Here is a 25,322-nt window from a genome sequence, read left to right as displayed (position 1 = left end):
CTTTTTCACTGTCTAGGTATCTTTCTGAAGCCATCAAGCCAAAGACTTTATGCAGCATGAGCAGATTAAGTACAGTCATAGGCTAATTTGTAAGATGGTGAGTGCAGTGATAGAGAAGGAAAGGATACCTAAGGGAAACAGCATGATGAGATCTAAAACAAATTGAACTGTTCTTATTTTGCAGCAAGCAGGATAAATACCAGCTTTGATTGTGGTGTGCACAGCACAGATGGCTGTGTAAATTTCCACAAAACAAATTTTTGGCAGTAGCAACCACACTGACTTTTCCCCAAAAGAAACAATGAGAGTCATGAATAATTTCAAACTTTGACTTCTGATTTGCACTACATGCAGCTATTGTAATGTTATGTACAAAAAAACCTAATGCACTTTCACAAGTGCATTAATAGACATTATTTATAGGCATTAATTTATATCAATTTATTAGATACAGGACTCTCAATTCTGTCTGAGCTCATGGTTTTTAAAGTTGAATTAATGTTCATTAATAAGAAGGTGAAGAGTGAAAAAAAATTCATTTGGATTAAATGAAAGACAACCATGTTCATATGTGGGACTCAGATTCTGTCAAAGAGAGAAACAGGAGTTTCTAACCAGGCAGATGCCTGGGAAAGAGTTGGAAAAGAATGTAAATAATTCTTTATCTCTCTTGTTTTTCACATTATTTATAGTTAAGTTCTATCACTGTGCGTCAAGCACTTTGCACCAATGCTTTGGGTTGTTTTCACTTCAAAACCAATGGATTTGATCCTTGCAGAGCTCTGTATAAAAGAGCAGTGTACTTTGAATAAATTGTAGTTTTACTTTCACCAGCCTTCTAATCTAGTCAAAGTCTCTTCATTTCCATCCTGCCTCGACAGCAACATTCATATTGTAACATTATATTGTATGTATGCTGCTATGATGTTCATGCATGGTGAAGGCATATGGTTGTTAGGCACTGAACTGAGGTGCAATTGCATTTTATCATCTGATCCACTTGCTCTCCTTGCGAAAATTCAAACTCCTAAGATTTAGGCCCAGATGTGTCTGGCTTGCTTCCAGTTTACAAAACTCTCCCTTTCTGAAAGGACTCTGATCTAAACTGCATATGTGAATTTCTTCTTTAGTCAGTGGTGGGATAATGATGCTTTCAAGCCCTGATCTCATCATTTACCTTAAGTATGAAACACTTGCTGGAAGTGCCTTGTCTTCCCCTCTGCACTGAGTATGCATACAGGAATCTCAAAATTCTTGTCACACACCAGGTGGAACAGAGAGACAAACTTCCCTGTAGGAAAACTGCAGTGTGACCATATACTCACTGCTACCACTGTTTAACATGTTGGTCTTGTTTATTTGTTTTAATAAAGGTCCATGAAGGATTCTTGGAAAGTAAGATGGCTCCCATGAACATTAGTGCCACTAGCAGTTCCTCTGAGAAAAGGAATACTGATTTACGAATATACATGCTGTGCTTCCTGCCCTTCCTGGTCCTCCTGGTCTTCATTCGTGACCTTAAGAGCCTGTCCTTGCTTTCATTGCTTGCCAATCTGTCCATGGCTGTCAGCCTGGTGATTATTTACCAGTATATTGTTAGAGTGAGTATGAAAATGTTTATTATCTGGTTTTTTTTCAGTATGGCAAGTTATGTTTGTTGAATGTGGCAGTTGGTTTCTGATAGATATATACTGACTGACAGTTTCTGAAAGGCAGCCTCATATTTGAGGCATCTTAATTTAAGATAATGAAAATACATATTTTGATGAGTAGGAAGTGGAGCGTGAGGAGAAAGGCAGTGAGAGATATAGACTGGGAAAGGAGGCAGAAGTTATTAAAAAAATGGGTAAGATAATAATTAATCATTCTGCAGAACTTTGGCTTGTATTAAAGAGATGTTCCTTTAGTGTCCCTTATGATTATGAAGAATATCTGTGCAGTATGAAAGCAGGTTAGAAAGAGCAGTACACTAAGAAGTTTGCAGAAGGTAAGACTTGAGGTGTGTACTTTCCCTTCTGTTTTAATTGATGCTCTCTTATACATATCAATGTGATACTTTAAATATGAAAATTTCTAGTGACAGTGATGGAATCTAGAATAAATACATCTGCAAGTTTCTGTGTGGGAAGGTGGCTATAAATGTGTATGAAGGACTAGGTTTGGCAGGAATACCAGGGATTGTAAATAGTTACAGATACACCACTGTCAGCATGTGCTGAGTTTTCTTTCGTATAACATAATGCATCAACCAAAATTGTAGGAAGAGCTAATGCACTGGTTTGCTTTGTTTTCTTCAGGATCTTGCAGATCCTCGAAAACTGCCACCTGTGGTTGGCTGGAAGAAATACCCACTGTTTTTTGGGACAGCAGTATTTGCTTTTGAAGGAATTGGTGTGGTAAGTGCTTTTTACTGGCTCTTCAAAATCACTGGTTCTGTGCCAGGGATACAGGCAATTTTACTCCTATTGTTGTTTTATTGATTTAGTTGAAGCACTAATCTGTGTTGGTATGAAAAGAATTCATTTGTCTGGTCAAATAAGGTGAAAGTTGTGGATACAGCATTCCCATCACTTGGATGCTTAACCCTGTCCCAAACTGCAAAAATGCCTTTAGTCCCAAATAGTTAGTGTTAGGAAAATCCACAAACACCTGAGGTTTATGTTCAAAAAGGAGACAGAGGAGTCCTGCAACATCATTTAAATAAAGGGAGAGAGTCCTCTGGGGCATGGGGCATACACCTGAGGGATTTTCGCTCTCAAGGTTTCGGAGGGCGCAGCCTCCTTTTATCCCAAACTCCCGGCCACGTTTTGCCCTCTTCCCTTCCCCATTGCTGAGGTACTCGGAGGGTACAGCCTTCCTGAGCTGCCTACCAGATAATCCCCCCTTGAACATACTATATCTTACCCCAAAGTTCAGGAGTTCAAGCTTGTTCAGGCCCACTTGGTTGTTTCAGGAGCCAATCTGTCAGGCTCTGTAATGAACCTTGGCTCCTGATTGTTTCAGGAGCCAAGCTGTTGGGGCTCTGTAATAAACCTGCTGCCCAAAGCCAGTAGAGAAATTAAGACCCATTTCAAAGATGTGAATACCCATGCTTTCACCCATCAAATTATTTGCAAAGTCATTAGCTTTCCTGTCATTAGTTACTTATTAGTTACCTTAGTCACTTTTATTCCACATGATATATTTTTAAAAGTAGCTAAAAGGCTTCTGGGAATGGTAGATCATAAATTTTTGGGGAAATTATTGTGTATACTTTATTTGTTATATATTTACATACTTAAGCAACTGTTATGCCTAAAATATGTGCTTAAAATTAAAAAACAACCAACCAACCTTTCCTCTGTCCCTATACCATATCCCAAAAAAACTCTGAACAAATCCAAACTAAAACAACTCCAAAGCAGTATGCAATTAATCAGAAATTATTGTCTGTTACTAATGTAACACGGAAGATTTTTAAATCTGTTTTCTTTTTTGGATTTGTCAACTCTGACTTAAACCAGATTATTTTGCCTTGCTTCTGTGTTATCAGTGGCAGAAGAGCTGAATAGGAAAACATTTTAACTTATGTTACAAAACTATGCTTTCAAACTATTTTCCACTGTTTCTCACACATGAACTGATTGATCCAGAGGTTTAGCTACCATATATCTGAACTTCTTTCTTTTTGTCATCTGGAAGTTTCATTATAGGAAATCATCTGTTTGTCTGAGATTGATACCTGCAGGTCTTGGGCAAAAAACCTCCCCAGGCTCAGAGAATCAGACTGGACTACACTAAGCTTGTTACTTTTAGGTTATATAGTCTGCCTGGGATGGGCTACATTTGCTCTGTGTGTTATGCACAGTAGATCTGATTCATGTCCCATTTTGATCAGGTTTGCTCATGTACTGCATAGCACACAGGTATTTGTGGCCAGGGAATCCCAAGTGAGAGCTCTGTAAGCTTTGGGAAGGTAGTGAAGGCTTATCATTTGGTAGCAGTAGTTTATTGAATTATAGGCATGGAATTGGTTTATGGTAATTATTTTCTGGCACATTAGATCCCAAATTAGACAGCTCCTTAAATTTACATCAGTAGTAGCAGCATTGACTCCTGATGTAAACCTCTTAAAGAACTGCCCAAGAGGATTTACTTGTTTGACTTCCTGGTTGTTACTAAGGACATCTTTAAGAACACTCAGGTTTTTTTGCTCTCTTTTATTCAAGAGTTCAATATGTAGAGTTTATTCTGTTTGTACCTTTAACATGTAAAACTGCTACTTTATATTATTAGATATTAGTGTTATGTATGTATTGCATGTATTTCTGCAAAAGCTGTCCCTATGTTTTTTTGGTCATAATTTACTCCCTCTTCAAAGCAAATGGAAAGCATGGTTTTCACCTTGTTATTAGTGTTTACAAACTAATGAAATGTTTATGTTTATTATGGTTCAATACACTTTGTGTGTGTGCTTAGATTACACAAAACCATTAATATAACATAGCTACCTTTGCAAACTGAAATGAAAGTGAAAATCTATAGCTTAATGTCTGTTCATTATATGCAGAATGATATTAAGATATCCCTGTCTTTTGGGGATATTTTGGGCATGCTGAATGTTTGCTGTGCATCTTTATGCTGTGTTTGCATTCACTATAGAGAAGATCTGAAGAAAAAATTATTTTCTATATTTGAATAATCAAAACTAAACAAAGTTGTTGAAGCATGAAATAAAAAAAAAAGATAAGTGAAGCAAAGCAAGACAAAACATTTGCTATTTACATAATTAGTATTTAATGTAATTCTTGGTGAATGCTTTAATTGATAATTAGTTATTACAGCTTAGCAAGTTACCATCATAAACCTGTTGTGTAGCTGGTGTGTGGTAACTTTGTCACCCGCTATCTTACTGTCCTTCCTATATCCATGTGGTTGAGTTGTTCTGGTAAGGAAAAAAAAAGTTCAATTTAATTAGATTGGCTCCTTAGTCTACTCTGTCTGACTGCAGGCACTTAAAATGGATTTACATACTCTTGGTCTTGTTTTTAGAGACTTGATTTTAGGTTCTGTTCTGGAATGTCTTGCAAATATCTCATATTACTGTGAAGCTGTCTGAACATGGCATTATAAACAGAAGCCTTAAGGTCTTAATTCTCAGAAAAGTTTATTTTGATTGCTTAATTTTATACAATAAGTTTGCATAACAGTTATGAGGTCTCATTTTTCCTTTTCCTTGAATCTGAATGTGTGTTATGCCAATTCTCATTTTGAGAGCTGCCAGATTAATAGGTGTTAAGAAAAGGGACAGTGAAATTCTGAGGTTTTGGGCTGGTGCAGATATCTTAAGCTAAACTTGACAAAAGAGGAAAACTGCCCTCAGTGTGTTTGTTTGGGGTTTTTTTCACCCCATTGTTCCAAAATATATTTATAGCTTAATTTTTTTCTTTTGATTTAGCACTTGTCATCACTTAAAATGTGACTATAGTTCATTAGTAACTAATAAAAATTAGTGGCACTAATAAAACAGAAAATCTGATCACTAAATGGAATATGTTTCAGAGGGCTGCAATGATTCAGCAGATTCCTACTAGAATTTTCTTCTTGATCTTGAGAGACCATGTTTGTCTTACAGATGATGAGTGTATGAACGCGGGTTTTAGTTAAAATTAATCGTTAGCTTAGGACTGATTAGCTGTCATAGTGTTGAAAGAAAATCAACAGTATGGAATTTGGAATATTGTTGCTTTGGCTATAGTCGATCCCTAAATAAATATACTTGAAGAACCTCAATATTACTGACTTGAGTCTGTAATAACTCAAAGGTGGACTATTTATAATTGAAATATAGAATCTCAAAGAAACCAAGTTAGTGCCTAGAAAGTAACCCTTGGGTAGTACTAAGGGCTAGTTTAAGCATTTCATCAGCCAGTATTATAAAACTATTTTGAGATATTTTTCAAAATAAAAACAATTAATATGATGAATTGATTATATTAATATGATTAATTGAGTTGTTCATATTTGCCTGTGAGATCCGTCTAGACTCTTTTTTGATGGCAGGTTTTAAATTTTGGCAATTTGCTAAAGTCTAGGCAAGTAGTTTTTTTGTTGCTTCAATTGCTGTGGCAAGAATAAGGTTAGTGCTATTGAAGAGTTGATTAATGTTAATTCATGCTACACTTTGAGTGATGCTTGTAACAGGATTAAGAAGTGCTGCAGTCAGTTGCTTATGCTATTCATTTAGTTGCTGCCTCTTAGAGATATCTGTAAAAACAGGGTTACTGCAGGTTGGTCTAAGGTTGCTGCTGCAAATAGTGGCTGTCTTGACAGCTAGGTGGGGATCATTACTGTGTGGGAACAGAAGTTGGTGGCAGGGACACCCAGTGACCTTGAGGTAGCAAACAGCAGTTGAGAGCTCAGTCCTGTTGGTCTGGGGGTTACCATTCCATAGTGTTGAGAGATGCTTTGGGATTTCATCACTTGTAAGTTTAGATTTTAACATAATCAGGGTGACCTTGTGAAAATCCTACTGACTGGTGACATCGTTTCAGTTTGTGGAATAGCAATGGCAACAGAAGTGCAGTACTCTTAAGTGGATGCAATAAACCATATAAGGTATTTGGTTTTGTTTAAGCCTTCAAGTGAAGCTTTCGGTTCAGCAGGCAGAATGTTGATTTTGAAATGGAGAAAATGTATCTTCAGCCCTCAGTAAACCTTTTTGAATAGAGGACTGTTATGGGGCTGAGAGATTCTGCAGCTGCTGCGTTCCCTCTCTAGTTTGGTTCTCTCTGGCTGGTGTGTTCCCTGTGCCAGATGATGCTGCCTGGCAAAGCTCTGGGCTGGTGTTCAGGCCACAGAACAGAGGGGAGTACCAATGCAATTCTTGAATACAGGAGCTGTGGATGATGTAGTAGAGTGAAAAGGTCTTTCACAGAACATGTAACAGTATTTTGTAAGAACCATGTTTGAGTGCCTCTTTTGTATTCAAGAGGTGAGTAGGCCTGATTTTAAAATTAAGGTGAGATTTTGTTACTGAATTAAAAGTAACTTTGGACTAAGTTTGTCCAAAATGAAATTAAGAGTCTTGAACGCCCTTTTTAGAAGGGTGTAAACCAACGCTTTCAGGCTTGGCTCTGTCTGTAGCATTGCCGTGTGCAGGTAAGAGCTTTGCCATGTGCAGGTAATAGCTTTGCATAACTTTGTGTTTATGTAATGCAGGTTACACTTAACAAATATTTTGCATCAAAAGTTGGGTTGGGTTTCTTGTTCTAGATATAAAAAAACAAATCCAAATGTGAAAGCGATATTTTATAATAAGCTTCAGGAGGATGAAGGATGCAATAGAATCATAAAATTTAAACAAGAAATATAATTTTCTTTCTCCATTTCATATAAGTATGCTAAGTTAACTGGAGTTTTTACAGTCGAGTATGATTTTTTCCCTCCTGTTAAGTGCTGCAGACAGATAGATTAGCTTAGTGAAGAGAAAAACATTACTTTCCAACATTAATTTCAGGTTTGGAAAATAAAACTTCTTATATTTTGGCCTATTACTTGAAGATGTCTATTCAAACTGCTTTTGAACTTGGATATCACAGCTTTGCAGCTGAAGATAGGGCGGTATTTGTATACCAGAAGACAGGCTCTGGAATCACATTAGGCAGCAGCTAACCAATTCCAGAAGATTTAAAAAGAGAAAACTAAGTGGATTATCATTTTAAAATGTCATTATTTGGATTTTGAAAGTAATGCAGATGAGCTTGTTAGGCCTGTGGCTTTGAGATAAAAGCCTCTCATTGTCAAAAACTCTTTTGGCAGATTAGTATTGTCCTTAAAAAAAAAAACCCAAAAACCCAGTGGCATGCTTCCCTTGTCCTTAAGACCAGACTGTATTTATCAGAAGCAGACATTTACCAGGTAACATGACATCATCTAAATCTACTTGTGACACCAGGTCTTTGGACCAAGGTATATCAATTCCATTGGTGTTCTTTTTGATGATGCAAAGGCTTGTATCCTCAAAATATGAAAGGAGTTGTCTGAGGATGTTTTTGTATTTGGACAAGCATGCTTTTGTATTTGGATTTTGCTTTTGGATTTGATGACTCTGGAGATGACCTACTACTAAGCATTCATGGTAACTTCAGATGTTGTGTCAGCAAGAAGTGAGTGTGTTGTAGCTACTGTGCAAAATCAGGAAATGATTATGAGCAAATGTGTTAGAAACAGAGAAATTTGTTAGATACAGCAGGTAGAAAGATGTTGTATCGGAAACTCTTAAAAATATACATCTGCCCAATTCAGATGAATGTTGATAAAGTACCAGACAACTTGATATCACCTCTTTATCAAGTTAAATATTCCTTACCAGTAATCTGCACTTCCTGAGAATGGAAAAACTTGCTTTCACCCTGGAGAACCATTGGTTTTTACATATTGTACTTTTATACTTCTTATTTTAAAGGCAATTCTTAATAACACAAACAGAAGACCCCTAGGATAACTTTCTTTCAGGCAGCATCCCACACAAATGCTTGCAACATTCAAATGTTTCTTTTTCTTTAGAAAGCCTATGATACATATGCATTTACACAATCGCAGAACAAAAGCATTTTAAGTTTACTGCTTACTTGCCTGAAACTTTTCTTAATCATTATGTGGTTGGTGACTTTGGAAAAGGGGGCAAAGAGTAAGTGACAAGAGTGCCAAGTTGTCATGCTCTGCCTTGCCAGCTTATGTCAGGTGGGTTTTGGGGTCTGAGACAGCTTCAGTGAGGTACAGAAGCTAATTTTCCCTTTAGATGTGACCCTCTCTTAGATTAAAGACTTGTCTGCCTTAATTATACATGCAGTAGAGGCAGAGTGATACACATACTACTTAAGCTGATGTTACATATAATTAAGAAGCATAGTTAAATAATTTCAGGCAGGAATATTTATCCAGTTTATTTTGATTTTTTGGAGCCAGATTTTTTTGTTCCCCTGGCCCATCATTCTGTAAGTCTTGTAAACTGCAGCATTTTTGAACTTAGTTGTGACTGCTGGATAGGATTTCCTTTGTTATGTTCTGAGTGAGCAGTTACCTGCTGTGCTTGGAATTCTCCATGTAGTCCTTAAATGTAAGTTTTCATGATGTAAGAAAGGTTTTGAATATAACCCTGAAGATGCAGAAATGTTAATAACTTTTCTTGGAGAGAGCAGCTAGCTAGAATAAATATTTGCATCCTTGGTTTTAGACTTTCATGTCTGTCATTTAATCAGCAGCATAATAGGCTCTGTGCAGGCTTTTAATTGATGAAAGTAGGATTGCAGTGTGCGCACATGTTTGTGTCTATATGTAACAATAAAAAAAGTTTAAGTGCTAGTTTATGTCTTAAATATTTTGCCAACATATTTATTTTTAAAATCAAGGATGATGGAGACAACAGCTGGAAAAAATTATTTTATTATATGGCTGAAAATACTAGGTATTAATAAACCTATTATTTTTTCAAAGGAACTTTTAACTCAGTAATGTTCTTGAATGATCAGTGAAGAATACCTTTCCTAAACCTAAAATTTTTTATTAATACATGTTCTCCCAGAGTTGAGAGCCGTAATAATGTACTGCTGAGCTGTAATGTAATGGCTCCCTAATAAACATTGTGGTTGAAAATTATACTGATTTGTCAGGAGCAGCAGAAGAAAGAATCCTAAGAGAAACGGGAGAGGTAGAAAGGGAAAATGTTGTAATGGTGAAGGGATTTGGAGTGAGAAGATTATAGCAGGAAGTGATGTGGTGTGTGTTCTTCAACTTGTCTTTGTGTATTCTTTGCCTTGTGTTGTGCTTGAGCTGTGTGGGTGTGTCATGGGAAAGGTGATGAGTTGTGCATCTGTCAAGGTGATGTGCTCTCAGGGCAAGCTGAATTGTGTGGAACTGTTCTTAGGAAAATAAAATCATCAGTGTCTTCTCTTCCTTCTGTTTAGATTGACTGTTTTTTTTTTTTTTTTTCAGAATTGGATGATTATTTCTTTCAATGATGGCCATGTAAAATGTAAGATGTGGCATGCAAAACACTGTCTGTGTTTGGATCCTGTTGTTTTTTTAACTTTTGATCCAGGAGTGTATATGGCTGTATTTTCAAGGCTCCTTATTCCAGGGCAGAGAAATTTCTGTATTTAGAGTTATAAAATTTTGTAGGTCCTTAATCTCATTTATTTCCTGTTATATTTTTTAGTCCTCCATGGAAACCATTTTAATTTATTTTTTCACTTCTGCAGTAATGAAATTTGCACAGCCCTATGCAGGACCTTGCAATATGTGTACACTTTGTTCTGTGTCCCCTTAGAAACTAAAGCAATGTATGGATCGAGGAGCATTTCAGGTAAAAGACAAAAGACCTCTTGGGAAGACATTTTATTTTAAGCCATTTGCATTGAAACAGACTGAAGTTTGTAAATTTTTTGTCTCTTGCCTACAAAGAAGCAGGTAGGGATAGGTGAGAACTTAGTAATCATTATAACTTATTTTAAGGGGACTTAAATTCAATGTGAGTTTGATCATTGGCTGGCATAAACATTTAAGTGCCATTGCAGCTTTGGAAATTTCATTTTTACCTCCTGATCCAGAAAGAGTCCAGAAATACACAATCATATTCTACATCTTTATGTATTATTGCAGTAGATTGAAATATACCATTCAGCAACAGTTGCATTTCTAAGTAGTTTCTTCTTTTATCACTTACCTTGTGGAAATTTTGAGAGTAGCATAATTTATACAGAACATGTTAGACCATAGTACTCTATAGTTTGTAGGCTGCAGTCCAAGTGACTGGGGGGTTGGAACTGTCTGATAAATTAGAAACATAATTTTCTATTAGCATTTATCTTTTGCTGGATAAAACTACATACTGTTGTAAAGGCCAGCAAAGTATATAACACTTCAGTGATTTTGACAGGACAGATATTTAAAAATACTTTAAAACATTGGTGAGTGAACAAAAATACTGCTTTATCAGTTTCAGTTTTCATTGGAGAGAAATTTTTTGTATTTGGTTCACAAAGTCATAGGACATGATAATATACAAACTTGCAGAACTTCCCGTTCAATTTCAGAGCAAGCTAAAGATTAAATAAATATAATAATAAAGTAATAAATAAACTCTTGAACATAATAAAAGAAAAAAAGAATCCCTGGAGAGTGCAAAGTTTGGACAGCAAGCTAGGTAAGATTTACACAATTCCTTCAAGCATTGTTAAATCAAGGCTGTCAGAATAGGGTGGTAGATTGGGTTTGTTTTTTTTGTGTAGGTGAGTAATTACTTTTCCTCATGAAACAAGTGGAAAGGGACTTTACTGGAGTCTGAGGAGATTGGTTTTTGGAGTGATTGGAATTGCTCAGCACATTTCAGAAGGTAGTGTGTTCTGTAGTGAGAACTTGTCTTCTGGATTTATTTATTTCATATAAAACTTTTACTATAAAAATTGATGTACAGTCACCATTTGGCTTGCATTTTTCCTTGGGTAATAGTAGCTGCCCTTTTGTTTGCAGTCATGAGGGATCTGTTAAGAAAAATTGGATTGTTTATTGTACGTGTTCTAAATAGTGATGTTCTGTAGCTTACTAAAGAGAGCGAGCTTTAAACATGTATCTGAAAGTGATGGAATAGAAGCCTGTTGCTCAAAATATTGCATGGCCTTTTTCTGTGCAGTGCAAGAGGAGATGCACTAGGACAGGCAAGCAAACATGACAATATAATAATGATGTATGTTTTAATTATTATTTTACTTGAGGTAACTATACTTTTTCAGCAGACAGTTCCCCCATAGACTGTGTGGTTGTAAATCTATCTTTCAGTGAACAGATGAATTCATTGGTACCTTCTGCAGACAAGAAGGAATGGGCCAGGCTTGCACTGCATTTGTCTGCTGAGGATTTAATATTTTGTCTTTGGAGGTTAGGTAGTAGAATTTAGGTTTACATATCTTGAATACCTTTCTTATCAGCTTCCATGCTTTGACTGAACAGGGCTTTATTTTGCTGCTGTAAGGCATGGTAAAAGATGATTTCTCCCCCCCCCCCCCCCCCCCCCCCCGCTCGAGTAAATTGATAAATATATTGGTTTTAGTTTTCCAAAATTCTTGTGTTGTCTCTAGCTTAAGCCAGTCAAAACTTCTATACAGCTGTCTACCTGATATATTTACTCTAAAAGTGCAGGGGATAAAGAATGGCCATTTTGGTGGCATTTCCTGAAAGGGGACTGTATGGAAACATTAAACATGTCTGCTCTTAAGCTATCCATTACAAGATTAGCTTTCAGTGGCTATGAAAATGAAATAAAAGTTTATCGGATTGCCTGCAAGTCGAATTCTCTTGTGGGTTTTTTTTTTTTTTTTTGTGCAGTTATATTGAAAAGTACAGTAGAAATTTCTGGTTAAAATTAGGCAGTCCCCTGCAGCTTATTTGCAGGAAGACTGTGAGTGTAGCAGGATATTCAAGGCAAGGGTAGAGGAGGCAATGGTGTTACTGGCTGGGGATGTTTATACTTACTTCAAGCAGCTTGAAATGAAGGGGAAAACACTTTGCATAATGGATGATACTAGATTAGCCAGGTTATTTCAAATGTTCAGTTATGATTCTTTGCCAGTTAATTATGGGTAGTGTTGAATTTATTTGGTAGATGAAAGCAAGTTGTACTGTGCTTGTTTTGCAATTTTAAGAAGCCAAAGGTTGATTGTAACTGAAAGAACCTAGAATTAAGTTTCAAGGAGTATAATAGTAGTGATGTGTGCAAATGTCTCAAAAATTGTAGGAAAAACTCTGTGAAGCAGTTGACAGAGAAAAATTATAAAGAGTTTACTCAGTGAGGAGAAAAAAAAGGATGGAAATTGTGAATTATGAAAGGAGTAAGCTTAGTCTAAAACATCTGATTTCATAGGTGTTTAGGGCTATGACAGGGACTAGCATGAAGTGAAGGGGAAAGATCTTGAAGAAAGTACAGCATGGAAATCAGAAGCCCAGAAGAGAGTCATTAAATATAAAGGTTAAAACATGTATCTTTGAATGTTAACTAATCTCACCTCCTGGTTCCAGAAAAGCAGCAGTAAAACCAGAACAAAAAAGCATTTGTAAAAAGAACCTTGTCTCTTGCATTCAGATGAAATGCTAGGTTTCTGAAGTCATTGCAAGAAGAGCTGTGCAGGGACAGGAAAGAAATTTTATAGTGAAGATCTGTCCAGTAGCTGCCCACCAGTGACTCAGTGTCAGAACAAGCACTGGCTCACATCATCTCTTCTGGTAGCCTCTGTCTCCTTGTGAGCACTCCACTGATCCTTTGGATCCTAATGGACTTCAATAGCTTAGGGAGCCGGGTGTTGTTGTGATATAGATATAATTGGTTGTTACTCGGCATCATGCTAATCCTGTGAATTACAGAACTTTTTAGCTTGTCGGGAGTGGGTGATACTGGATACTCTATCAAACCTGGTTCAACTTCTTTGTGTAATTTCCTTGGGGTTCAGTTTTACTAAGGGAAGCATCTCCTGCAATGATGGCTGTCTTGAGATTGCTGCTGCTGCTCAGCGAGGGTACTTGAACCTGGGAAGGCTCGAGCTGAGCTAGGCAGGGGCACTGTCACCTGGACTGTTGGATGCACAAAAGGCTGCATTAGCATTCTCATCTGTTCAGCCTGGAGGCACAGGTAGTCTTGATGCTAACTCAAGGATAAGCTGCAAGGAATTAACATTTTAAAATATAATTTCAAGGTCTACATATGTTAATGTGTCTCTCACCACTAGTCTTATTATCCTGTATAGTGTCTCATTTCCTTATACTCAGCAAAAATGATAGTTGTAACGTGAAAGAGAGGATGATGATATGATAACATGAGTTTAAATGGGTGTGTTTCATTCTGATTTACTCATGAATATACAGGAAATAATATAATTGCATTTAGTGAGTAAACTTGGCATTGTGGATAGTTAAAAGGCAGAGTGTGTATGCTTACGAGCATTGTTCTATAATGGTTTTAAATTACTTTTATTTATTTTTAAGTTTTTGGTTTTTTGAAGAAACTTGACTCTTCTGGGTTTAAATGCTAAACTGGTTGGGTTTAATGCTAAAAATAAAAAATTTCAGTATAGTTAGAAATTTAAAAAGAAAATTTCAGTCCTTCCTTTGGACTCAAGCACACTTAACATAGTATGTGCCACTAGTCCTTTAATTAATTAATGAAGTAATTTTCAGATAGACAATTCTATGATAATCTTGTCTGCCTGAGAAAAGAATTTTGTTAAAATAGAAAAAGATTTTAAAGGCAGATATCCTGGCCAGTCTGTTACAGACCACATCTCATTTTGTATTCTTCCTGCTGCTCAACACTTATTTAAAAATTGATTTAATTTTTGAAACTTCTTTGTTTAAATTTTGCATTCCCTGCCAGATCAAGTTACAGTCAACTTCAGGTTCTTTTCTGGAGGAACAACATCAGCAGTGGAGGCTCTGAAATATATAAAAATGTTAACATGTATAATGCATTTTAATTGAATAGGAATGAAAATTGCCTCTAATTGTACACCTTCTTAGGGAACTCTTGGTTCCCAAGTGTAAAATTACTTTTTGGGATTTGAAATATAGAGAAATAGGGCCATGTGGTATAGATTGGCAGTGATGATATGCTACTAAAAGTCAGGAAGTAAATGTCAGTGGGTGACTAGAGGAAAGGAGTAATTACTGTATAGAAAATAATATGCCAGCAATTCAGATATATCAATTTGTTTGTTAATTAGTGGATGAAACCTGCTTTTTTCATAACTCACATTGCTTAAATAGTAAATATTCAGTCAATTAAAAAGCAATTTTGTATGATGAACACTAGCTTTTACAGGGTGACCCTATTGCACTGCGACTGTTTGTCTGTATTAGATATGACATAAGTGCTAACCAGGGATGACAAGCTACTTTAATTAACAGTACCATCATAAAATATAATCTGCATATCTACTGAAAGATAAGCGGAACTGCGAACTTAATTCCACTGTCTGTATTGCCTAGATCTTCATTAGCTAATTTCTTCATAGTGATGCCTTTTTGGGACTAGCTAAAAACAAAGGCCAGGGAAAATTGAGAATAAAAAGTGGTTATATTTATTAAAGGGCCTTCAGGTACACTTAGGGCAGACGATGTTCCCCAGAGGGGCTACATACAAAAATGAATGACAGATCATGGGTTTCCATACTTTTATAAGTTTGGTCCTTTTGCATATTGGGGGTTCATCTTCCAATTACAGCTTCAGGTAATGAAGTAATTTGACCCCAAGTTTGCTGCTCCCCCACTCACTTTCGTTTACATCTCTTGGAGCTGAGATGGTAAGGTGTCCTTGATTCCCATGCCTAGAGAGGAATTGTTTTGTCTGACCAGAATGGGAAAGCAGTAGTTTATAAACTGTATATGGAGTTTAGAGTTATACACTAAAGAATTGCAGGATTACAAATATATGAAAACCAGAAAAGCTAAAATCCTAAAGCATCAATAGAAGCTTGGATGTTTCACTTAGATGTAGACATACAGTATTAGGTGTATTAATCTTGGACTATATCTCATACTGAGTATTTGAGATGACTGTACTGTTCTTCTGAAAGAGGTGGGGAAAGTGTGCTTGTCTAGGAGTATCCATGTACCTTCAGCTGATGTTTTAATGATGTAAAAGGATCTGTTTTGCTCCTGAAATTAAGGTGGAAAGACCAATATCTGAGCTTGTCACTTGGTTTTACTGCCTTGCCTGGAAATTTTGTCTGGGTGACTAAAAACTTAAGTTGGAACCTACTGAGTGTATTTTTCTGAATGCTGTAGAGTGCAAGTAGAAGGCAATCCCCAGCAAACTTCATGCAGTAATGGTTGCAATGCTTATGTCTTCACTTTGGAGTGATGGCAGGCCCATTGAGATGGCTTGACTATGTGAGGCTCAAAGCACAATGTTTAAGAAAAGCAGGGCTTAGTGTGCCTGGCCCTGTTACTGTCAGAGAGATGAAAAAGAGCATGTGCGGTGGTGTGTCTTTAATTTGATATTTGTTTAATATCTGTTTCCCCCCCCCCCATCCCTAAAAACCCCCTCATCTCCAAGTTGCCAATCCTCCCTTTCCCTGCCCCTTTCCCTGGAACCTTCCCTGTCATGTTAGTTCTGCCCTAAACTCCTCCCCTGCTATTCCCTTATTGGTTACTGTTCCTACTGTTCCTACTGTTCCTATAAAACCTCTGCTCCCACCCCCGAGGGGGTCTTGGGGCTCACTGAATAAAACCATCTCGTTCACCCCCAAGTCCCGTGTCGCCTTCGTCTGTCCCCGCGCGCCACGAACTGAACTGCAGAGCTTGCAGGGGGAAGCGGCCGCCCGTTCTCTTCCCTCACCGCCCAGCACGGCACGGCTCGGAGTGCCGCGGCGAGAGGAGCGCGTACCGCGCCACAACAAGCATGGGACTGCATTCTGGTAGTCATGGACTCCAGAGTCCTTGCTCGAGGGCTGAGGCTTTGTGCTGAGGCTGAGCTTGTGTGTCAGTAGGTTTGTCTGTGATGGAGCCTGATAGTGTAGGCATACATGACAGGAATAGGAGAAATATCCTTGGATTCTGAAAAATTTTGTTACCAGAAAAAAATTTCATGTTACTCTCATTGCTTATGTATTTTCATCTCGATGCCATAAGTTTCTCTTGGCAGTTTTTTTAACCAATAAATATTGCTTTATAATTCCACACTGATGGTTTTTTCCAACCAAAATATGTACTTTTCAATAACTGAGTTTTTCTATTGGGTACAGGAAACATTGTGACCATCCAGGCGGTAAAACATTATTGTAGAATAATCTTACTTATTTATTAAATCACCTGAATTCTGGAAGTTGGCATTGAAAGAGGGGCGACAAGTAGTTTTACTCTGAGAACATAAAATGTGATTGAGTCTCCCTGTATTTCCAGGTACTGCCATTGGAAAACAGAATGAAGGACAGCACACGTTTCCCCCTGGCACTGAACATTGGGATGGCAATAGTCATGGCACTGTACATCTCACTGGCCACCCTGGGGTATATGCGCTTTGGGGATGAAGTCAAAGGCAGCATAACTTTAAACCTGCCACAGGATAAGTGGTAAGTGCCTCTGTGATTTAAAAGCAGTAACCTAAAAGGCAGAAACATTGGAAAGGTTATCCCATACCTCAGTGCCATCAGGGTGCTAAGACTTTTAATGAAGCCACAATAGAGCTGTGGTCCTAGCCAGTCGTTTCTTCCATATTAAAAGGACTTGTATATGGAGGGTGATCAATGCTATTATAAATGCTGATCAATGATATTAAAGCATTCCATTTCTAGAAGGAGCTAGTTCCAGGAATGCTGAAGGAGGGAACGTGAAGTTTGCAGCAAGGTGTCACACAGTTCTGAAATGAGCTAATTTTACCTTGGATATCCTGGTAATGTAGTGCCCTTTTTTAGTGTAATCACTGAGTTTAGCAGGTGAGCAAATGGAATAGAAGACATCAAAGATGAATTGGTTTGTAGTTCAAGAGCAAGTCCATGCATAGTGTATATGATGACTTCCTATCAGGAGAATGAAGCTTATGTTTGCCCGTGTCTCAAGGACGCTACAATTTTTTATTTAGCTATTTTTTTTTAACTGTTATGAGGGCTGTACATGTCATATGCTGAAGATTATTTCAGGTGCTGTATAGTTAATTTTGTATCTCTCTGTAGATGGATGTACTCTAACTAATCTCTAGTATAATTATTTTTTTTTAATTTGTCTAATAGGCCTAAATTTAGGTATATCAGCAGTGCAAAAGTGCTAAAGCTGAAAAGTATTTTAATGTTTTCATTCTGATAAAGTAATCAAGTATAAAACAGGTTATATACTTGCATCTACTTATTCAATGTCTGTTGTAGTAGCTTATTAAAGTAGTGAAATCTCAAATTATTGGAATAAAAAACCCCTACTTTGATGAACTGAATGCTGACTTTTTTATTCTTTGAAAAAGAGGAGAACACATGTAAAGAATGTTCTCAATTTTTAAGTATTACTTTTCCACTTTATTTTCTTGCTTTTCATTCCTTGGAATTAATGTGAACTATGCATTTTTAATATTCTTAAGAAGTTTTGTTTAATTTCCAGACTGATTCCAATGTTTAATACATGAGAGTATAAAAAATGTGTCTTGAAGGATGAATGATTTTTCATTGCTAGAACTTTCATCTATTTCTTACTGCTTGTTTGCTTGCTTTGTTTTTATACTGCTGTTGTAACAACCGAAATTTGGGCCTTAACCAACCTCCTTCCCTTCCTTCCCTTCCTTCCCTTCCTTTCCTCCCTTCCTTCAGCCCCTCCCTTCCTCCCTCCTTCCTTCACTCCTTCCTTCACTCCTTCCTCCCTCCCTCCCATTCTGGTATTTGAGGATATTGCTCATCATATTGTACATACACACACAAGAAATTTAGCAAGGGAGGGCAATCCCAAGTGCAGGTACGGGCTGGGCAGAGAGTGGATTGAGAGCAGCTCTGGGGAGAAAGTCTTGGGAGTGTGTGGGGGGATGAAGAGCTCATCATGACCTGGGAATGAACATTTGCAGCCCAGAAAGCCAATCCTGTCCTGGGCTGCATCCAAAGCAGTGTGGGCAGCTGGCCACGGAGGGGATTCTGCCCCTCTGCTTTGCTGGGACCCCACCTGCAGTGCTGCATCCAGCTGTGGGACTTCTAGCACAAGAAAGATGTTGACCTGTTGGAACAAGTCCAGAGGACAGCCTGAGATGATCAGAGGGGTGGAGCACCACTCCTATGAGAGGCTGAGAAAGCTGGGGGATTTTCAGCCTGGAGAAAGAAGGCATTGGGAAGACCTTACAGCACCTTCCAGTACTTAAAGGAGGCTTACAAGAAAACTGGAGAGGGACTTTTCAAAAGGGCATGTAGTGATAGGACAAGAGGAAATGCCCTTAAGTTAAAGGAGGCAAGTTTTGATTACAAAATTCTGTAGTGTGAGGGTGGTGAGGCGCTGGAACAGGTTTCCTTCCCAGAGAGGTTGTGGACTCCCCATCCCTGGAAGTGTTAAGGACCAAGCTGAAAGGGGTTCTGAGTAACCTGATCTAGTGAAAGGTACTACCCATGGCAGGAGAGTTGGAACTTGATTATCTTTGAGATTCCTTTCAACCCAAACCATTCTGTGAGTCTCTGAAAAAAAAGAAAAACAAAAAAACCACCAGAAATCTGTAAGTGTTTACTGTATCTGTTCTGTGTGATGCAGCTGAAAGGAAAAATACTTCTATTTCTAATATAGCATGTCAGTCCTTGTTGTTTATAAGATTAGTGAAAAAACTTGTTTTAAATGGTAGGTTTGGGTTTATTTGTGCCTTAAGGAGAAGTGTTATTAAAAAACAGGGAGTGAGAGGAATGTGGAATAAGCTAAGGCTGCTACTCACTGTTGCTTTTTATTGTGCTCATGCAAGCAACAGAATGAACTTTATTCTGCATCCCTGCTGTCTAACAGAGCTGTTCACATAGGAGTTTTCAAATAGCTCTTGGCTACAGTGCAGATGTGATGATGATGATATTTGTGCTGATGGCTTTGCAAGCTTAATGCAAGGAAACAGACAATAAAAGAAATGGAAACTGGTGCTCTATAGGGTTGAAAATTGGCATTATAAGTGTAATAACCTCAAAGCTGCTCAGGGCACATATCCACAGTTAACAAAGTCATCTGTTTTTGTCTTACCCTGGAGAGTACCCCAGAGCACCAAACAAAATTAGGTGAAGCAGCTCAATGGTGCGCTCAGGGATTGTGATGTATGATGCCCTTGCTGTGCAGGACTGTGGGTCTACCTGATACAGTACTGAGGGACAAGTGGTTGCAATTAACTGAGCTAGCAAAACAAATTTCCAGTGAACTGTAGGACAGTATTTTGCTATTTGGTCCTCACATCAAAAGCCAGTAAGTTGCCAGTTTGAACAAGAGAAATTGCAAGGAGCAGAGGAATTTTTTCATAAGAAGACAGTCAGGCAAAAGACCTGATTTATTTCCAGCTGGACAATCCTTGTCTTAAAAACAAGCTTTTCCTGATAAAGAAAATGGAATAAAAATTCTGCTCCTTTCTGAGTTTTATTTGTTGTCCTCACAGGTGAATTGACTAGAAGATGTGCACAGGCCCTAGACTAGTTAAGTTCTTAAGTTTAATTTTAATAGACAACTACTTGTATTAAAAAAATCCTGCTAGATTGGTGCTTTTGGATAAATGACTTGATGCTGTTCTATTTTAGATGGTGTTTCAAAGTACAAATTGTCACTCAGCATAATTATTACTTAGAATATGTTGAAAATGGTCTTAGTAGTTTTCAGTATTTGCAGATGTAAATTATAGAAAATTCTGCCTTAGTACTTATTACTGTCCTTGGTTTGGGTCTCATAGATTCGTAAAATGGTTTGGGTTGGAGAGGACCTTTAAAGATCATCTGTTCTGATCCCTATGCCATGAGCAGAGAAGTCTTTTATAAGATCAGGTTGCTCCAAGCTCCATCCAACCTGGCCATGAACACTTCCAGGGATGGGCCATCCACAGCTTCACTATCCTCATTGTAAAAGATTTCTTCTTTGTTCTTGTTTGGGTTCTTGTCTTCTTGAGGTTGAATATGAAGGTTCTTTCCACTGTCTGTTCTTTGTTAAGATACAAGTGAGTCTTTGTGCAGCAGTTCCCTTACTGTGAATCCCAAAAGTTAATGACCATACAAACTTTGGTGTATTGAAGTTTGACAAGACTTCGCATGGGCCTAGTTCAAGCGAAGGCTTTGCGCAATTATTGCTCTGTTTGGTCTAGCTGTGTTGTTCTGCAAGTTTTGTTGCACTGCTTGCCAATGTTTCTACCCTTAAAATTGGTATAATGAAATCTAAAATGACAAATTGAAAAGAGGCTTAGCACATATGAATGATTTATGTTGTTATTAAAAGGTAGCCTAAGGAGTCATCTTGTTCTGATTGGAACATAATATTAAATTACTAGTAAAATCATCTCAGTAATATAAAAAATATTTTTTAATTTGGAAAGTTTTAATCCTCATAGAGTTGTAGACAAATAGTATAATGGAGATGCTTACTAATCTTGTTTTTGAATATATTTTAGAAATTACTTTTGTAAAGGCTTGGGGTAGTCTGAAGCCTGAGGAGTAGAGGTGAATTCTGGGTATCTGGTCAGCTAAAATTTAACCAGCTAAAATCTATCTAAACTGTTGGAATAAGGAGAGTCTTGCAGAACTCTTGTTCCCTCTAAATTTCTAAAAGCTGATGAGCAGTCAAAAAATGTGTGTCACAAAAGCAGCAGCTTCTAAACTAGCTACACTATTATGTCAGCATGTAAATTGATGCAATAGCTTTTCTGTCCATTTGAATGTGCCTTTGGAGATTCCCTGAATCCCTGTGCAGTGTGTACAGTGATGGTCAAACCTTTGATACAGATAATTTAAGACCTATTAATCAAAATGTATTTTTAGTTGAAACTTATTATTCTCTTCTTCCTCATATCATAGAATCATAGAAAGTATGGTGGAAAAGAGCTGAGCTGTACAGATAAAATTTTTTCCATGCCATGCCATTTAGCCATAGGATAAGGAGCCAAAAGCAGTTCTGGCTGCATTTTATTTACTAATGCAGATACAGACTGTGATATTCGAAGAGAGAATACTTTAAGTGACCCCTTGCCAGAGATCAAGGTCCTATTTGTTCTTTCCCTACTCTTCCTGCTGTTTCTTATTTTCTTACTTATGCATGTCAGCTTTGCTTCAGTTGAACATCTTTTTAATGACTGAAGCAATGAACCAAGCACTCACCCAAAATTTTTATAACATCCATAGAAAGGAAATCATACAAAGAGACTCAATTTCTGCCAGTTTTCTGCAAGTAAGGACAAATGCTTGTAATTAATGCAGCATGAATTAAGCATGTATCTAAACCTGTTGGAGGCATGGATAGCTCTTTGTCATTTTTTTAATCAGCCACAAATAACAGTGGTAAGGATGTCTGCCCTTTAGTGGAAGATTTACTCTAGCTGGCTTATCTTCTTCAATTTCTTAGGCAGTTAAAATATTATATTAATGTTTGCTGGAGGAAAAAATACTTTTTCATACATACATGTGTATCTCCTTAGGGCTGTTATCAAGCTAATTTTTTATGAAGAATTTTTAACTTACATATTTACATGACTGTAAATGTTTTCAACAGGTTGTATCAGTCTGTAAAAATTCTATACTCCTTTGGGATTTTTGTGACATACTCGATTCAGTTCTACGTCCCTGCTGAGATTCTCATTCCAGTTGTCACCTCCAGAGTGAGGCAGAAGTGGAAGTTACTCAGTGAGCTTGTGGCGAGAGCACTATTAGTCTGCTCAACCTGTAAGTATGTGCAGAACATCCATTAAAAAACTTGTTTTTTATATTTTACATTTTTCTGGGACCTGCTTATTTAAATATATGCTTTGTTTTTTATTTTTCTGGAGGCTAGCAAACCTAAAATTTTGTTTCAATACTTCACTACATTTTAACTTTTACGAATAAATGAAACTAATGTTGTATTTTTAACCACATTTGTTTTAGTAGGTGTGACCAATTGTTTGACAACAATATCTTTTGCTGGTAATACCCTAAAGCTGCCAACTGGAAAATAAGCCTTTCTCAAATAAAAATTTCTAAGTGAGATACACATTGCTGAGATATGTCAGCATTTATCTATGTGCTCTTCAGTATATACTTGTCATGCAGAAATCGTTTCTGTTTTGTTCATCTGAGGATTAAGCCTAGAGATGTGCTGGGTCTGTATCCATAAAGTACCATTGGCAAACATGGATGCATAGTCATGGAGTTCATGAAGTGCCACTTATTTTAGGTTATAATGCTCCAAAGTGGTTTTGCACCTCTACCTTCACTGCCTGTTACTCCTGTTGTTTTCCTTGCTTGTCCCCTAATCTTCCCTCCTACTGTGTCCCTGCTTTCTGACAGCTGCTTGAGATGTGCTAGTAGGAGTCAGCAGAGCTGAATGGTGAGTGTGGTCTCATCCAGGAATCTATATTCCTGAAGAAAATGAACTGTGGGGGAAGTTCAGCTTTGCCTTTACAGCTTCCAGCCAAAGTGCTCAATAACATAGCAACTTTTTCTTAAAGACATTATTAAAAACAACTGTTTCTAGTACAAAGCTGGCTTCTTGGCTTGACCATTTGTATTGAAATAAGCTGTTAATATCTTAAAAACAAACAAAACTGATAAATAAGCAAAAAAGGTAAACCTTGTGTTTTAGGGGAAAGTATTGATGAAAGAGAAGATACTAAGTTTATTGTCTCCATTCCCTTGATGAACGCAGTAGCTAGTATACTGGATGACACCTAAGGATCATTGTAAAAGAAAACTTTAACATTCAGTGAGTCCTTCTTAAGGTTAAACCTGCTGAGAAAAACAGTTTAATGTCAGTGCAATTTAATTACTACAGTAAGCAAGGGGAAATACCATCAATCTAATAACTTGCAGCTCTGAAAACACATCTGTCTTGTGAAACTAACAAAATAAAAAGAAAACGCAAACTTTTCTCGAATGATGAAGTACATATCTCCTGTAGCATCTTACAGTCTTTGTTCTACTTCAGGTGATCAAGGCATTAAGATTTTAAGATTGAGGATAGATTAGTAGCTCTTGTAATACTTGAGAGACATCTAGATGAAAAAGCTTCAAGGTTCAAAACATTTATTAGTGTCTCTCCAGGACACTAAAAGGTCACCAGTTAGACCTCCAGTCCTAATCACGCCTTGCTGTCATGAGGCCCTCAACTTCTACTCAATCTCTGTTGCCCTTTATGTGCCCCTTATCACCTGCCCTGGTAATATCGCAATAGATTTGAAAAGCTAAAAGTGTTGTATATCCAAACCACTGCTTAAAGCCAAAGACTTCAAGGATTTATAGGTGTAAGATAGTTCCATGTGTGTGTCTGATGAGAAGAGTCAGTGGTGAACTGGCTTCAAGGCACATTCCCTGATTGACTGGAAAATTATAAATTACTTCATAATATTCAGACATAGGTTTTTCCCTTAATTTTATCATTACCTTTTGTAATTTCTGTGTAGTCCGAAAAGGGAAAACTGGGAAACAATGTCCAAGAAAAGAAAGTAGAAAAAGAAAGAAAATTGGCTATATATGTGAAAAGATACATACATACAAAAGATATAGCTATATATATAAAGATGTAGCATTAGAATGCTCTGCCTTTATGTCTTTGAAAAAAATATGTATAGTAAAATTGTACCTAGTGTATGCCACTGTAACTTACCTGTGATATAAATGTCTAAAATGGAGCTGTTGAAGTGTTATGGATGTTACTGGGATATTTGAGGATATTAAATTGTTTGCTGCAAGGCACAAAAAAGTAACATTAAAAGTTTGCTCTTAAAGGTTTGATATTTGCCAAACTGCTGTGTGATGTGTTGTATTAACCTAATGGCATTTCAGTTTTTTCTGAAGTGGTTTCTACAACTGTATGCATGCAGTAGCTGTAATACTTTTTCACCAACAATTGTGTTAAGCTCCCATGCTTACATTAATCTTCATTTTTTGTTGAAGCACTGGTTTTAAACAGAATTAATTTAAATAGCATCACTTTTCACTTATCTGTACTTTGTCTAACTGCAGAACATGGTTCCTAAAATGATTCAGAAAGTGTTTCTTTATTAGAAAGTAAAAATCCAAAACATTTTAAATTGAATTTTAGAAATTAAATGGTTTTGATATCAGTGACAGAGTATGTTGTAATGTCTGGACCATTCAGAGGTCATACACTGATTAAAGGGAATCTGCTTTCTTGAAAATAGTTCTTGAGAAGAGGAACTTCAGCTGTGTGCTAGTAGCACATTAGCTTTTTAAGAGAAGACATGAAAAATCACTTATTACTAATTCTTCGGGCTTTTGCATTACTCAAAAATTATGTCATTGTTTTATTGTTGGGGTATATGAGAAACTTCTTTTGGAAGAAGCAGACCCAGGAGTCTATTTTTTTTTTTTTTTTTTTTTTTGGTCATTTTTTCTGGTCTGATAAGGTTTGTTTTAAGTAAGGACTTAACTGACTGGGGATCTAACACACACTCGAAAGCCATCTGTGTTGCTTAGGACTTTTCATTACTTATTTGCTCACTTTTGGACACTTAGCATTGCAGGAGAATGATCACAAGAATCTTTTACATTTTTAGATTTCCATGTTCTGCTTCCTCTGCTTTTTTCTATTTCTTTTGCAAGAGACAAACATCTCTTCATCTTTGTTTGGATTTCACTGTAGATGCTGTAGCAAGTAGGAAGATACCACCATACTTCAAAAAT

At 37.1% G+C, this 25,322-nt stretch overlaps 1 protein-coding gene across 1 annotated transcript in view; it reads left to right on the top strand.

Moving 5' to 3' along the window:
* The window catches only part of SLC36A4 (solute carrier family 36 member 4), a 90,278-nt gene that overhangs the window by 20,705 nt on the left and 44,251 nt on the right, over window positions 1–25,322 (top strand). Inside the window, 4 exon segments of the mRNA XM_077781327.1 lie at window positions 1,374–1,601; window positions 2,298–2,396; window positions 16,927–17,096; window positions 22,195–22,364. Of these exon segments, the coding sequence (XP_077637453.1) occupies window positions 1,374–1,601; window positions 2,298–2,396; window positions 16,927–17,096; window positions 22,195–22,364 (667 nt within the window).

The sequence above is a fragment of the Lonchura striata genome, chromosome 2 (genome assembly GCF_046129695.1).
Source record: "Lonchura striata isolate bLonStr1 chromosome 2, bLonStr1.mat, whole genome shotgun sequence".
NCBI classification, from domain to species: domain Eukaryota; kingdom Metazoa; phylum Chordata; class Aves; order Passeriformes; family Estrildidae; genus Lonchura; species Lonchura striata.
This window is presented reverse-complemented; position numbering and strand designations above follow the sequence as displayed.